This window comes from Aythya fuligula, chromosome 6 (assembly GCF_009819795.1).
Source record: "Aythya fuligula isolate bAytFul2 chromosome 6, bAytFul2.pri, whole genome shotgun sequence".
NCBI lineage: Eukaryota > Metazoa > Chordata > Aves > Anseriformes > Anatidae > Aythya > Aythya fuligula.
Window position 1 is genome coordinate 9,521,608 of NC_045564.1, and position 13,975 is coordinate 9,535,582.

Here is a 13,975-nt window from a genome sequence, read left to right on the forward strand (position 1 = left end):
TCCAGCAAACAGTCCTCAGTGTGCCGACCCTGCCTAATCCCTATCAATTTCGCCTAAACCAAAAGCAGGAGTAGCAATGGCACAGGTAACAGCTGGCCAGGCTTTCCTGGGCCCCTCGCTACGCACAAAGCCTCAGCACACATTAGCTGATGTTCAAAGTAAAATTTTGGGGCCCCAAACACCTGGGGAAGGACCGCTTGGTGCTCCTCAGAGATTCAGCTGGTAAGCTGAGGCTGGAGCAAATGTATGGGAAAGAAAGGGCCTCCGAGCAGCTCCTCTTCTGTCCTTTTCCCTTCTGCATCTCCTTCCAGCACCAGCTCCCACCCCGAAGCAAGGTGGCTCTTTCAGTCCCGGTAGGCAAGTTGAAGGGCTTCAGAAGTTGGGTGTTGCCATCTGAACGAGCTGTATTTTTGCTCTGAGCTGGGTTATCTTTATGAATCCTGAGCGTTTGATGGCTTTCAGGAGCCACAGCGAGCCCTTTCCTCCTATTCCTGCCTCTCCCTGCCCTCTGAGATGGCACCCCCGGCCTGTGCGTACCTTCTGTGCTCCAGAACATGGCTGGGCTGAGTTAAGTTGGGAAATTTATAAACATCTGCCTGAACACCGGGCTCTAGCTACGGGTTTTGTGTCACACACAAATGTTTGCACGGACACGTCAACCCAACCTCTTCCCTTCCAGGTGGGGGAACCCAAACCCTCCCTCACTCCTACCAAAGATCGGGTGCTACCACGTCTGCTGTTGGGGTTTTATTCCCTCCACCTTGCAATTCGGAAAGTGTTTTCAGCTACCCAAGAGGAGCTGGGACTGCTCCGAGGTCCCTGCGTGGTTGCACTCACGGTTTTTGGTTATCCTAACCACAGGCAGAGGGAGGTGAGAAAGAGGGGAAGAATGGGAAGTTGTCAGACACAAAACACCGATCGGCTCCGTAAAACGTGGCGTGCACAAAATAGCTGATGGTGCATTCACTGCCAGCAAGCAACACGGTCATCCCAAACGCATGCCATTAGACCTCGACAAGCCCCCCACCCCCCTCCACGCTTTGTACATAACACACAGGTAAAAATTACGAGCTCTGAAGCATTGCAAAATAGTCAACTCTTAGTACTGGAAGCAAACACACGTCCAGCAGGTCATGGCCAAGAGAAAGCTGAAGCTTTGCACGTCAGCAGAGCTGACCACTACCACGTGAATACGCTACAGAGACTTGAGAGAGATGCGGACACGTAAGAAGGGGCTAAAATTGCTGAAATGTACAAAGACATTTGCCTTTCATCTGCCCACAAACAAAAGTCCCCCAGACGCTCAGGGAACAAGAGTAAACTACGGGAGGTAACTCACCCACATATTGCTGTCGCCTGAAATGAAACATGGGGGCCAAGATTACCAAAGGCATGACTAGTGACTTGTGGCTCTTAGAAAAACAACAAACAAAAGCCATCTTGTTTTCAGAAATCATGCAATCCTTTTCCCAAAACGAGAACTACTCACAGCTCTGGAAAATCTTGGCTCAACCCCACTCTACCCTCTATTTAAAACGTGAGACGGATTCAGTCAAGTCAAGATGAGATCACCAAATACCCACTTAAAAACTGGCCCATGATGAACAACAAAACGAAACCTAGAATATCGCACTACAACAGACCTACCTACCTACACCTTTGGATAGTTTGCTCTATTACCTCTATATTTTTTTTTAAACAACAGATACCCTTTGAATAAAACCATTTAAACCAACCTTCTTTTTGTAACTTAGAATTTAAGAAGTCAAAATTAATTGCAGGACATTTTGTGTTTTTTTGTTTGTTTGATTTTGGTTTTTACTTCGCTCAAAAAGAATTTTAATCTGGAGCGAGCTTTCTTTTGCTATGCAGCAGACACAAGAATAGCCCAAAGTTTTTTTTCCGCAATACATTTTACCCCAAAATCAACCCAAATGGAAGGCGATGTTGAAGGGAGGATCCGAGACTAACAGCCAGAGATCCCATGTGCTAAAAACTGCAGCAGGCATCAGAGGGGAAACAAAGAATCGTGACGATGAATGGCAACGGGCAAGCTCTCGTGTATCCACACAAAACGCCCCACGTTTGGTCCCCAACACTTTCCTTCTTCGCCTCGAGTCCCTCCCGGCACAACGCACATTTGTTCCCCATTAAGGTGCAAACACGGCTCCCCGAGACATTTGTAGAGGGCCCCTTCAGAGCCCTCGTGTGAAATCTGTGCTTGTCTCCACTACTACTACTTTACACTAGAAACTACAAATTACTTCATTTTTCATGATCTCCATACAAATATAAAGGATGAAGCTATCCGAAAACCGCATCGGCTAATTATACTACATTTACAGTGCTGGAGATCATCGCTACAAGTGTATCTGCACTCACACCTCTACTTCTCTCCCTACATTACTCAGCTTCCTCTTGCCAGGGGAAATCTCCAAGTGCAGCTAAAGCCTCTTGCACTAACACATAATTTAGGGAAATGGGGAAAGACAGCAAGGTAAACAATATTAATGTTTACACAGTTATTATACACTACGCCCAAGTAGAAATGCTTAAAAACCCTCTCTCCTTTCCAATAGCTCGCCTGGCTTTCCGAGCTGTGCCTAGCTCAGGAGACGCCAAGTCACACCAGAAATAGCTATTTTTTTCTGCCCCCTTTCAGCAACGAAACTGGAAATCTGGTAATAAGAGCCCCTGGCCAAATCTCTGCACTGGCAAGACCCCAGATTTTCCCAAGGTTGGGTCTTCTCTCTTCACAAATAGCGAGGAAAAAGTAAACCCTCCTGAAGTCCTGGACTACCGAGGCTCAGGTGCCGGGTACAACACATCCAGCTCATCTCCACTCTCGGCAATTAGCCTCGTGTCAACAGCAGGAAAGTGCTGATGTTGGTAGCAAAGGCTCACTCACTCCATGTGTTGTAGTCATGGTGGATAAAGTGCAGAGCAAGTGGGATTCAAAAGTATTTGGGATCATGCAAAGGGTTAAATGGGGCACTCGGTGAGAACCACTGCCACAAACTCCATTTTCTGAGAAACAGCAACAGATTTAGCCAGCATGTTTCTGCTGGGATTTCTTATTGACTGGATTTCAATTTGTTTTTAATTTGCTCATAACATGCTCAAAGGGCGTAAACAGCCTGGCAAGTGGGTTCCATAAAAGCAACAAGAGGGGCTAGACACGGGATGAGGAACAGAAAAGGGACAGGTTAATAGAGAGAGAGCAACGGGAACAGCTCCTGCAGGTTCTCAAAGCGCCGATACTGGTGCCGCACCCGGGCGGCTTCAAGAACATCCTCTGCAAAGTGCAAACGCATCCCCTGAAAAGCACACAGAGCCCGAGACCTCGTCTCTCTCCAGAGCTGCGAGAAGAGGGAAACCCATGGCTGAGAAAAAAACCCGAGCCACCAAAGCCTGTCTCCGTGCTTCCACCACCACGGGCGCACGGTCCTCTGGCTTCCAGGGTTTGGGCATCCTCTCTGCAGACCCCCAGGCATCTGGGGAAGCCACCACGTAGCCTACAAAAGCACGGCTTCAGCATCATCACTGCCAACGCATACGTGTCCAAGGGAAAGCTTTGTTTAGGTTAAAAGCAAGTGTTACCGCTTGATTAAACTATGAGGTTATTAGTTGGCTAGCCAGGATACATCATTTTTCCTGTAATACAGTGGAATTCCCTTTCCTAAAAAAAAAATATTTTGTAAGGTTCACCTTCAGAAAGTCTGTATGAAAGGAGTGTACAACCCTTCTACCTGAAATCTGCACGGCAGCCTGGCTGCCCTCGTCTCTCCAACATCACTCCCAGCCTCGTAAGAGGAAGGTGGCCCACAGAGAACATTGGGTACAGGAAATTTTCAGCTCTGAAACGGAACATGCAATGAGAACTTCTTATGGCAAATCTGCCGACAACGTGTTTGAAACATCGGCCTTGCTTCTCCGATATGTTCCCAGGGGAACCCCTGGGCACACGAGCTGCAGTTCCTGAGTTCCCCCCGCGTCCCCTGGTGCAGGTGTAAGGCTCGTGAGCACCGGGACGCGGTGGGCTCCGAGCATCCCATGCAGCCGAACATTTATGTGGGCTGTCCTGTAGGACCACCCGTCAGTACCAAAGATCAGGGAGCTGCACGGTGATGGTGGAGAAACAGCAATTACAACAGACACCTTTCCTCAAGGGAAAAAATAAAATAAATAAAATAAAAAAACCTCCCAGTGTGAACAGAACTGGATGTAGCGTTACTCTGGTGCAGCCAAAGAAAGATCTCCCTACAGCCAGAGGTCTGTACAGTAACAAGCTATAAAATGACAACACCACAGAACAGGAAAAAACTGGTCAGTATTCTAGTTTTTTTCACCTCGGGGCATGCTTTCCTTCCAAGATTTTACGATTTTTACACCAAATCTGTAATTCTCTGATTATTTTTTTTTCCCTTAAGATACGCTGAACACTTTTTTTTTCCCTTCACATTTTGTTGACCTATATTTTATTTAGCGACTGCTATCCCCCTCCCGTTTGGATGTCAAATGAAATACAGAGCCCCAAGGAAGAACAACACTGGAGGCTTGGGAAATACAGACGGAGCAGGTAGATTTGCAAATTACTATGCTGTGTGCACCTCACTGACTTCACATAATTGCTCCTTTGCCATCTAATTCAGTTGAGTTTTCAACTTTCTCTGTGATATGCCCTTCCCCCATCTTCACATTGCCATATGCCACTTAAAAATCACTTTTCTGTCTGCCAAAAGCCTTACAGCCTGCTTCCCTGTGCCAGAATCCTAGGTTGTGGAAAATGGCAGAAGCTAGGATCTGTCTGGCAATACCCAAAATAATAAAAAAAATAAAATTAAAAAAAAAAATCAAATTACGTATTAAAAGGTGGAATTCAAATGAACTGTCCAGGCTACTTTCACAAGCCATTTTTCTTCCAGAGAGCAGCCAAGTTCAGAGTTAGCACAGCCATGCCCTGCCCGCCTTGGTGAAGGCTATCAATTCTGAAATTAATCAAATCTGATCTTCACACATCCAGACTATGGCTTTTTGTCTTGGCTTGTGAAAGCTTCATGCCTTCTGAAGTAAAATATATTTACAGTGCTGAGAAACAGCCTCTTTTCCTTTCTAAAAGGTCTCATACATTTTTTTTTTCATGCCAAGCGTGCCACAATCTCATTCTGATATGTTCCTCAAAGGCTTGCAATGGAAATAGGGTTCACTGCTGGGAAGATTTTCAATGTACAATGATCTGTACTCCACAGATCCTAACTAGTTGCACATGATTTAGTACACATCCATTACAGTTTATAAATTAACAGAGATGTCATTTTCTGTACAAAAAAAATCAATGCATATTTATGATTTTTTTATTCAAATAGATTTTACATACATATAATCTAAAGACACAATACAAAATCTGTATAAGTTAGGCAATGCATCACAGGAGTGACCAAAAACTCAACACGTTTACCTTGGCAAAATGACAGAACATATTTCTGCTGGCTGAAAAAATATTAGCCTTTAATGCATTTATTAATTTTACTAAATGTACTTGAAATGTTTTTCCTTAGCAGTATTCATTATTCCTTTTTGTGTTTCATAGTTACTCTTATTTATTTTTTCCATTTTGTTTTTACACCAAGGAGACTGCAGTCAAATAACACTCAGCAACTCATTTCCTCTCTTTGGACTGAAAAATTAAACAGATACTAAATTATGACAGTGAATTTAGAAAGGAGGGCTCCAAGGGCTTGAAAGAACATGTCTGAGATAATATGATGCTTCTAAGAATATTGCAATCACATCCAAGCAATCACCGAAGCGTGCCATGTAACTACCTCCTCAGCTAATATGCTTTTTTCTCCGTGATGACTAATCATGTTCTATTAAACAGCGGTAATGCTGGAAGAACTCAACTATACAAGTGTAATGAAGCCAGTATTCTCCCTGGACAGATTAGCTACAACTGATTTGACACATACCATCATAGGAGCTTCAAACCTGACAAACTCTGTGCTTGCTTCTGATTTATGCCGTCAAGCTCTTCAGAGAAGAGAATGAAATCCAGCCGTTCCGTTTGGTAGAGGTGAAATGTACTGATGTGCTTAACTGTCAGTTACGGAAAGTTACCATCGCTCCTTTCTTCTCCTCTCGCTCCCGCTCTCGTCTCCCTCCGCCCCTTCCTTCCGCACTTGTAGAGCCTGTGCCCAGGGACAGCTGTCCCCACGGTCCCGTGCCACGTGCCGTGTCCTAGAGAACCCACGCGCTCTCGTGCGCTCCTGCTGCCCGCTTGTCATCGTCGGAGAGCTGTCACTGAAACAACTGCTTTCTCTGCAGCCCCTTTCGCTCCTTCTCACCCCCTTGCGCTATCCAGACGCGCCGTTTCTGGATGGGACAGGGATGCACCGAAGGGAAAAGGGAAAAAAGGGAAGTTGTCAGACTCACAGAGCAGAGCTGTGACGGGAATGGAGGAATATGAGGCTGCGGATGTAATTCAGGTCAGCGAATGCACGAACAAGCTCCTCAGATGATGGTGGGCATTCTTCCGCTGCTGTTGTTCCGGTTATTGTTCTTCCTGGACAAGTTTGGAGTCGCCATGAGGACGAAGCGCTCGTCGGGGCAGCCGTACTGGAGGAGAACATCGATGCACTCCTGGCTGGAGGCTTGCCTGGCATAGGCCAACGCCGTGTTCCCGTGGGCATCGCGTGCCATCACGTCAACGCCATACTACAGAGAAAGAAGAGATGGCGTCTGAAGCTTTGGTGCAAACCGAGCATTAAAACAGAGGGAGCAAACTCAGGACAGAAGGGTTTGAATGTAACTGAGGACAAGGCTGGGGAAAGGGAAAAGAGGGACAGGTCAGGAGACTGTGCAGATTCGTTGAGCACAGAGCTACACATGAAAAGGTTTCTACAGGGAGTGTCTCCTACCTGGAGCTAAATTTTTAGCAGTGGTATTTCAAATAGCATTTCAAACGGTGCCAGGGAAATTTCTCCTTCCTCATCTCTTACACTGTTGCTTGCTTTCTATCAAGTAGCAGTAGACAGGCAGAAATTTAAGTTGCTCTCTTTACAGAGCACGCAATGAGCAAGACCCAGACTCAGGACAGCAGCGGACACTTGGTGAAATTCGCAGGCGGCAGGTTTGGGAGGCCCTGCTGAAGGAACGTGGCCCAGCAAAAGCCACCCCAGCGCCGCAGGCCCCCTCCGCAGGCAGCAGGTACTCACCCAAATCAAGAGCTGCACCAACACCACGTTTCCTTTCCTGCACGCCAAGTGCAGGGCAGTGCGCCCGTCCCCGTCCCCGCAGGTCTCGTTCACCTCCTCCCGCGTCCCGTGGGCGAGGAGCAGGATGACCGTCCGCAAATCTTCCTCGGCTGTAGCCCTCAGGAGGTGCTGGCCCAGGGTAAGCTCCAGGCATTGCAGCGGGGCGAGGAAGAGCTTCTGCTCATATTTTGCACGTATCCAGCGCTCCTTTTCTTCCCTGGAAAAGCAAAAGGGAATGTGTAAAACGGCGCCAGCTTGGCTTTGCCTACCAATATGCTAGCAAACGGCAGTTAATCAACAGAAAAATTATTCCCTGTTCCATTATTTTTGGCAAAAAAGCCATTATAGAGGCAGTTCATTCAAACTTTGTCCTTGCAGCAGGATTTGTGCCACCACTGAGCTGTATCGCCGTGACGCTGGCTGAGCTGCCTGTGGGGCGCACGCCCCAGCCTCCAGCTGCTGTGGGGTGGTGGCAAGATCACAACGGCCACGAGGTCTTCAGACCCCGAGCTGCCACGAGGATTGGCAGCAGGTAAGAGCCCTCGCTGTTAAATGGGAAAACAGGCAGAGCAATTCCACCACGGGGTTCAGCTGTGCTGCAAAATACATCACAGAAAATGTGCAGAATTTCCATCCCTAACACCTGAATTAACCCATACGGCGCTTCCATCCTTCAGCCACCCTTCCTGCACCCAGGTTTGCATTTCAGACAGGACTGCGACCCCCTGGAAGACACAGCCTTGCTTGCAGGTTTTTTTTTTTTTTGTTTTTTTTTTCTCCCTAAAAGTTGAGTCATGTTTCCAAATGCAAAAGACATATGGAGGGTTCTCCTGTTTGTTTTTCCAAAATGCAAACTACCAAAACAACACTTTGAAGCACCATTTCCTCCTGATATGTCAAATAACTATCAAAAGCTTTCTGGATGCTATTATATTACAGGATAACAAGGACTACAAACAACTGCCTCAACCGCCCATTAAAAAAATTAACATACAATTATATGATCTAAGAGATCTAGCCCTAGACAAAGTCCCATTTAGAAGTACCTTAGGTAATCTGTTCAGCCTGTGAAAACCATATGCATCACCTAGCAAGGCAACTTGTTACTGGTGACATATTTTTTCCTCTGGAGTACAAAAGGAAAAGCTCTGTTTACCCCTTTCAGCACTGTTTACACTACTCCCAGTAATCTAGTGTCAGGTTAGCCCTAATCTGTTTTTAAATACTTATGTAAACAGATCCTTCCAACAGCAAATCTGGATTAGTTTTGCATCATTTCCTGGTACATGTGGAGTGACCTTACTTTGACCTCCCTGGATGCTTTCATGCAAAGCTTTCCAAAGCAGGCACTTCTCTGCACCAATGGCAATTCACCCTGCAGACAGGTACGGGCTTTTTCAGAGAAAGAGGGCAAACAGAAAATTAACACAAAAAGCGCCTCGTTTAAATGAAACCTTTGAAAGCTAAAAGACACACACACAAAAAATTTAGGGAGCTGCAAATTAACCTTTGATGGCAGGCTCTGATAACCCGAGCATCAGTTCAGGTGCTCCAGAGGGAGAGGAGAAAGAAAAGGATTTCTGTTACCACTGCAATCCCTAATTCTTTATTTATTTTATTTTATTTTATTTTATTTTATTTTATTTTATTTTATTTTATATTTTGTTTTATGCTTTTTGATTGTATTATATTTTATATTTTATTTTATTTGTGTTGTTTTAAGGTAAAAAAACAACACAGGCAATGCTTTGAGGACAATGAAGTAACGTAACATACAATTATTACCAACAAAATGTGTGTTCTTGCAGTGTTGCAACAACACTTGCAGGTCCAGTATCCACCCCAAGTATTTAATAAAGCTCTCCTGAGTTTTTAAAGTCTGTATCGAGGTACTGAGAGTATAACCACTGCTTCCACTCCACGTTTCAATGTGCCAGACTGAAAAATGAGGTGATTCAACCTGCGCTGCTTCACAACAGTAGTGCATGTCTGGGCTTCGGGAATTTATTTCTCGTATGCCCATGCACCCTAAAGTGCGTGGAATTCCCTTTCTGTTTAAAAACCAAGCTGCCTTACACACATCTCCCAGCCCTAATCACAGTTCATATATATACCTATATATACCTGAACAGAGACAATAAATGCCAACTTCAGGTGGAGGCTTTCAGAGTTTTAGGCTGCTGCTTTACAAAATTCCTTGGCATGACTTTCCCCTTTGCCATGTGTTGCATGGGAGCAGTGCAAAGGCACGTCAGACAAAGCAATCCTGCTGCTCTTGGAAGGCTGCAAGGGAGCTGCAAGGCTAGACATTATCAACCAAATCCTACTCAGATTATCCTACTGTCTCAAAAGGCTGGGAAAAGAACAGAAAGCCCATTTAAAAATAAATTTGAGGAAGGGGAACGTGCTGACACCTGCGTTAGTGATGGAGAGGGAAAGAGCTGGAGGCAAATGGTCCTTCCTTGAAGCACTGTCCTGCAGTATAACCCGTAACTGCTCTGCGTTAACACTGACTGTCAAAAACCCCTTAACTGGAAGAAATTTGTTGCAACCAGGCAGCAACTGAAGAGATAGTGAGTCCCTTGGGAGATGCATGCCTGGCCAGAGCAGGACCCTGCAGCCAGCAGTGGACTGTGCTCCTGGGCTACAACCACTTAAAATTTTGACCTTCTCACATGATTATTTTTACCTTACTTTCGTCTTCCTTCTTGGAAAAAATTGCTCATTTTTCTTGACCACCTAGGGCACCAATAGACTTAATTCATTAAGGTCAAATTCTACCCTTGCAGTCACAGTAATTGACTGGGAGAGTACCCCCCAAACTCTACCTGAGGGTCACGGTGGGAACAGAGCAAACTCTACAAACAAAAATAAAGGTGTTTTAAAAGTCTCAGACATTTGGGGGCAGCATGTCACTGACATCGGCTATCAAATGAGATTTAGATCCTATTCAACAGCCCAAACTGGGTACACAAAGAAAGATATGCTGCTTGGATTTCCTCATAGAAAACTGTACTTAATAACAGAGGAAGGGGGAGAAGCACGCTTGCCCATGCCTCATGGACTGGTAAAACCAAAAGTTAGAAGGACAGGTTTTGAATGAGTATCTAGAAAGCCAACATCCACAGACATCCTCTCTCCATCTCTGGCACAGACCGCTTCATTTTGAAAGGCAAGTTCTGGGACATTCTTGGAAGTCAGCTTCAGCTCCACTACACACACTCATCTTAGAAATCCCGACAACAAGACATAAACACTGCAATTGTTGCTCTGATGCCACAATTTCACTTCTGGGATCCACAGCTTGTCTTGGTTGAGGTTTCATTTCCCCAAAGGCAGGCCAGTCCAAGAGCAGAGTTGTCAGCAGTAGATCACTTAACCTCATTCCAGTCCCCTGGAGGACCACTGTTCACATCCCCTGTTAGCTAATGAGCTAAAAAATGAATTATTGGAGCGGTCAGCAATAAGCAGGAAGAGGAGGCACAGTGTTTCACTTCAGCCAGCACTGACATACCTTTAAATAAATCAACTGAATAAGAGTACAAAGAAATGAGAGGAAGAGTGACTAATCAGGAGAAAGATACTGAGCCAGTCCCTAAAAATAAAAGAAATGCACAATTAAACATCTGCTAGTAAATATTTCTGTTTTCTTCCCTTGCCTGTAATCCTGGCAACTTCCATGCAACCCCTTCAACACTATGACTTTCAGTTCTAGTTGTCTCCACATGACACCTGTAAGCCAAAACAAGACTATTTTGGTTACTTACTGGGATTTTAAACTCAGTGGAATCCTCTTTTCAGGACCAGATTAAAGCCAGTGTACTGGAGAGGAAACATCACCAGGTGCTCAGACATTCCCTATGATACCTAATGCTGGAGAATATCTGAGCTGCCTTTTCCTCAGATGTACTAAAATAATATATATTTTCTACAGCAATCAGGCTAGCTGCCTGTGTTTTTAATGCACATGTGAATTAATAGATTATAAACTCCTGATTAATAGATTATAGATTTTTAGAAAGAAAAAAATATATAATTAGTAAGATCAGACTTTGATCTTTTTTATCTCTGAAGCTGTCCATTCAAACCCAGGCTGCAAATATAAACTTAAAACCTCGGTGGATGTACAAGGCCCAAAGTACAGGGTAAGACTGCAAAATACTCTGCAGGAAAGGGATAATCCACTAAGCCTTGGCCAAAAAATACCAGGAGTATTAGCTCTTGCAGGAGTCTCCATCACTAGTGAACTCTAAGTACACAGTGGTATGAATAATGAAAACCCTGCCACGGCAATGATACTGTACATAGGTAAGGGTTATTAGAAACAGATGAAAATTTCACTTCTCAGTTTATTTTGAACTCATTAGGTGCTTGCTTCTCAAGATAATGTCCAATTATTTAAATTACTCTGCCAGCCACATCACATCATTATTATCTGGAAACATAAATACCGGGCACTGTAAGGGGGAGGGTTAACTAGGTAGCATGAGGAATATAAAAAGCAGATTAGCTTAGAGCACAGTTTCCCTCTGGAGCTACGCTGTGCTCTCTGCTTGCGAGTTTGCACCAGAGATGCTCATTTAGGAGCTCGTGTCCTGCACAGCTCAGCCCCTTCCAGTGCATCGCCTGGCTTGCCCACCTTGGTTAAAAGCTTACAGCTTCCAACAATACTAAATCTTTTTTTCTCTCGTGCTGAAGAGAATAATTCTGCAACTGAGGAGGCCCCTAAATGTTCTCTCTAGTGCCATTCACCCAAACCTCCGTGCCGTGCAGGTGCCATGCTTGCACGTTGCCATTTCTGGATGCTCACTGAAGTGCAGCCATTTGACGCGGTAGTGACCTGGCTAGCTCAGCAAGAGAACTGCCAGATTTTCTCTGTTGTTGGACAGCTGACAAGGTTAATGGGTCTGTTCCAAGAAAATGAAGTAAATCTAACCCCCATAACTCCCAAACTCTGGGAGCGTCCCAGAATGTGTCATTAGCTTCGTGGTCCAGCATGCAAGAAGCATGCATCACCTAATGACCAGTGCTGTCAGAGCGGGGTGGCTGGCTGTGCTGGGGCTTGCCCTTCAAACAAAACCCTTTGCAACAACCCCACAGATGTCTGATAAACTGCATCGCTTTGTGATGTTGTGATGGGTAAAAGAGAAGAGAAACATTGCAGGGGACAGGACTGCAAAGTCTGGAAAGGTTCGTGATGTTTTTAATTGCAACTAGTGAAGGAGAGGGGGGGAGAAGAAGCGAAGGCGAGAAGAAAGGGCTAGCAGCAAGGAATTTCCAAAGTGTCTTCCTGCCCCGAGCAAAGCAGGAACTGGGAGGAGAGGCATGGAAGAGGAGCTGGGAACAATGTGCTGAGAAAACACCGGGACTTCCTCTCTCTGCAGGAGAAGACCCCGCTCTATAGCAAAGCGAGTGCGTAGCAGCTGACTGCCCCTAGCACGCATGCCTTCTCTCCCCGGCTGCGTTGCTAAGGGGGAAGGCGCACAGGCCCACCGGGGATATAGAGGTCCCTGGCAAACAAGAGGGCTCCAGACAGCAAACAAAGACCGATGGGTATTTATTCCTTAATTACAGAAAGCTTTCAAGAAGCGGGCCACTGTAAATCCCCACGTACCGAGAAAAGGAGGCAAAGGACCAAGATTTATGTGCACTGGGGCAAAGAGGAAATAAATATCTCTCTGGCTCCTGATCAATATTATGAGTGTTTTGCCAACCTAGAGGGTGTTTTATGAGCTGTAAGGACAGAAAGGGATCATTAATAATTAAATAAAGTCAACCTATTAAGCTTATTACTTCTTACAAGTTAAACATCCCCGATGGACGAGGAAAACTGCTGAGGAGCCACCGCGTGTCCATGCCTGGGTTTGACCGCAGGCACGGGCGGCCTACAACACCGGGCCAGCCCTCTCCAGGCCCGGTGGGGCAATCAGCTCAGCTTGGGAATGGTTTAATTGCCATCTTTGTCAGGATAGTTATCTGGCTGAGGACAGAGCTCAAACTGCTGTTAAACCTGCAGTGTTGTCCACCAGGAGAGTCATAAAGAAGCAGTTCAATGCCACGAAAGCAGTCCAAATTCAAGTTTCTCCTCCTGACGTCAGGCCTACTCAAGCAAACAAACCATTCCTGAACGACACAAATCAAGGCAAATTCACATCGGAAGTGTGCCCAAAGCTCCCTCACACTTGCAGAGAGCTATTCTATGAACCTCACAGGTCAGGATCTTCTCTACCTTTAGCTCTGCCACTAGACTTTCACATTTTTCTTTTATAGCTGTGTAAGGAAGAAAAGCCCTACTGCACACGATGACAGGCAGATGTTGCTTCTACATACAGAGCTGAACGTGTTTCTCGAAGTCATCATGTGTTGAACGACACCAGTATAATCTGAATTTGTATTCAGTGGAGCTTCTCCACTTTCTTTGCCTTCCCTTGTGGCAGTACTCCTCCCTAGGGAGGGCTCCAAAATACCTGCAATTTCTGCACTTCTTGGTCAGCTTTTCAGTGATGCCATAGAGCAACCAGCATTCTCCCTCAGGTGTTAAGACACCTGCAGGATTTATTATTGTACAACATTAATTACCGGCCTAGACAAGAAACCAAAGGTTTACTGACTTAGGCTTTCTAGATAAACATCCTTCAGCTGTGTGCTCTGACATATCACATACTGTTACAGCAAACTTTTGTCTTCATTGCACAATGCTCAATACGATAATTTTATAGGTA

General features: G+C 45.4%; 1 protein-coding gene across 7 annotated transcripts in view; it reads right to left on the minus strand.

The window, feature by feature from the left end:
* Nucleotides 1–5,617: 5,617 nt before the first annotated feature.
* The window catches only part of AGAP1 (ArfGAP with GTPase domain, ankyrin repeat and PH domain 1), a 345,403-nt gene continuing 337,045 nt past the window's right edge, over nucleotides 5,618–13,975 (minus strand). For all 7 annotated transcript variants that reach the window (XM_032190230.1, XM_032190227.1, XM_032190225.1 and 4 more), the window contains 2 exons: nucleotides 7,215–7,470; nucleotides 5,618–6,714 (listed from right to left, as the gene is read on the minus strand). In XM_032190230.1, coding sequence (XP_032046121.1) covers nucleotides 6,511–6,714; nucleotides 7,215–7,470 — 460 coding nt within the window. In that variant the 3' untranslated portion in view covers nucleotides 5,618–6,510. The remainder of the gene's footprint in view (nucleotides 6,715–7,214; nucleotides 7,471–13,975) is intronic.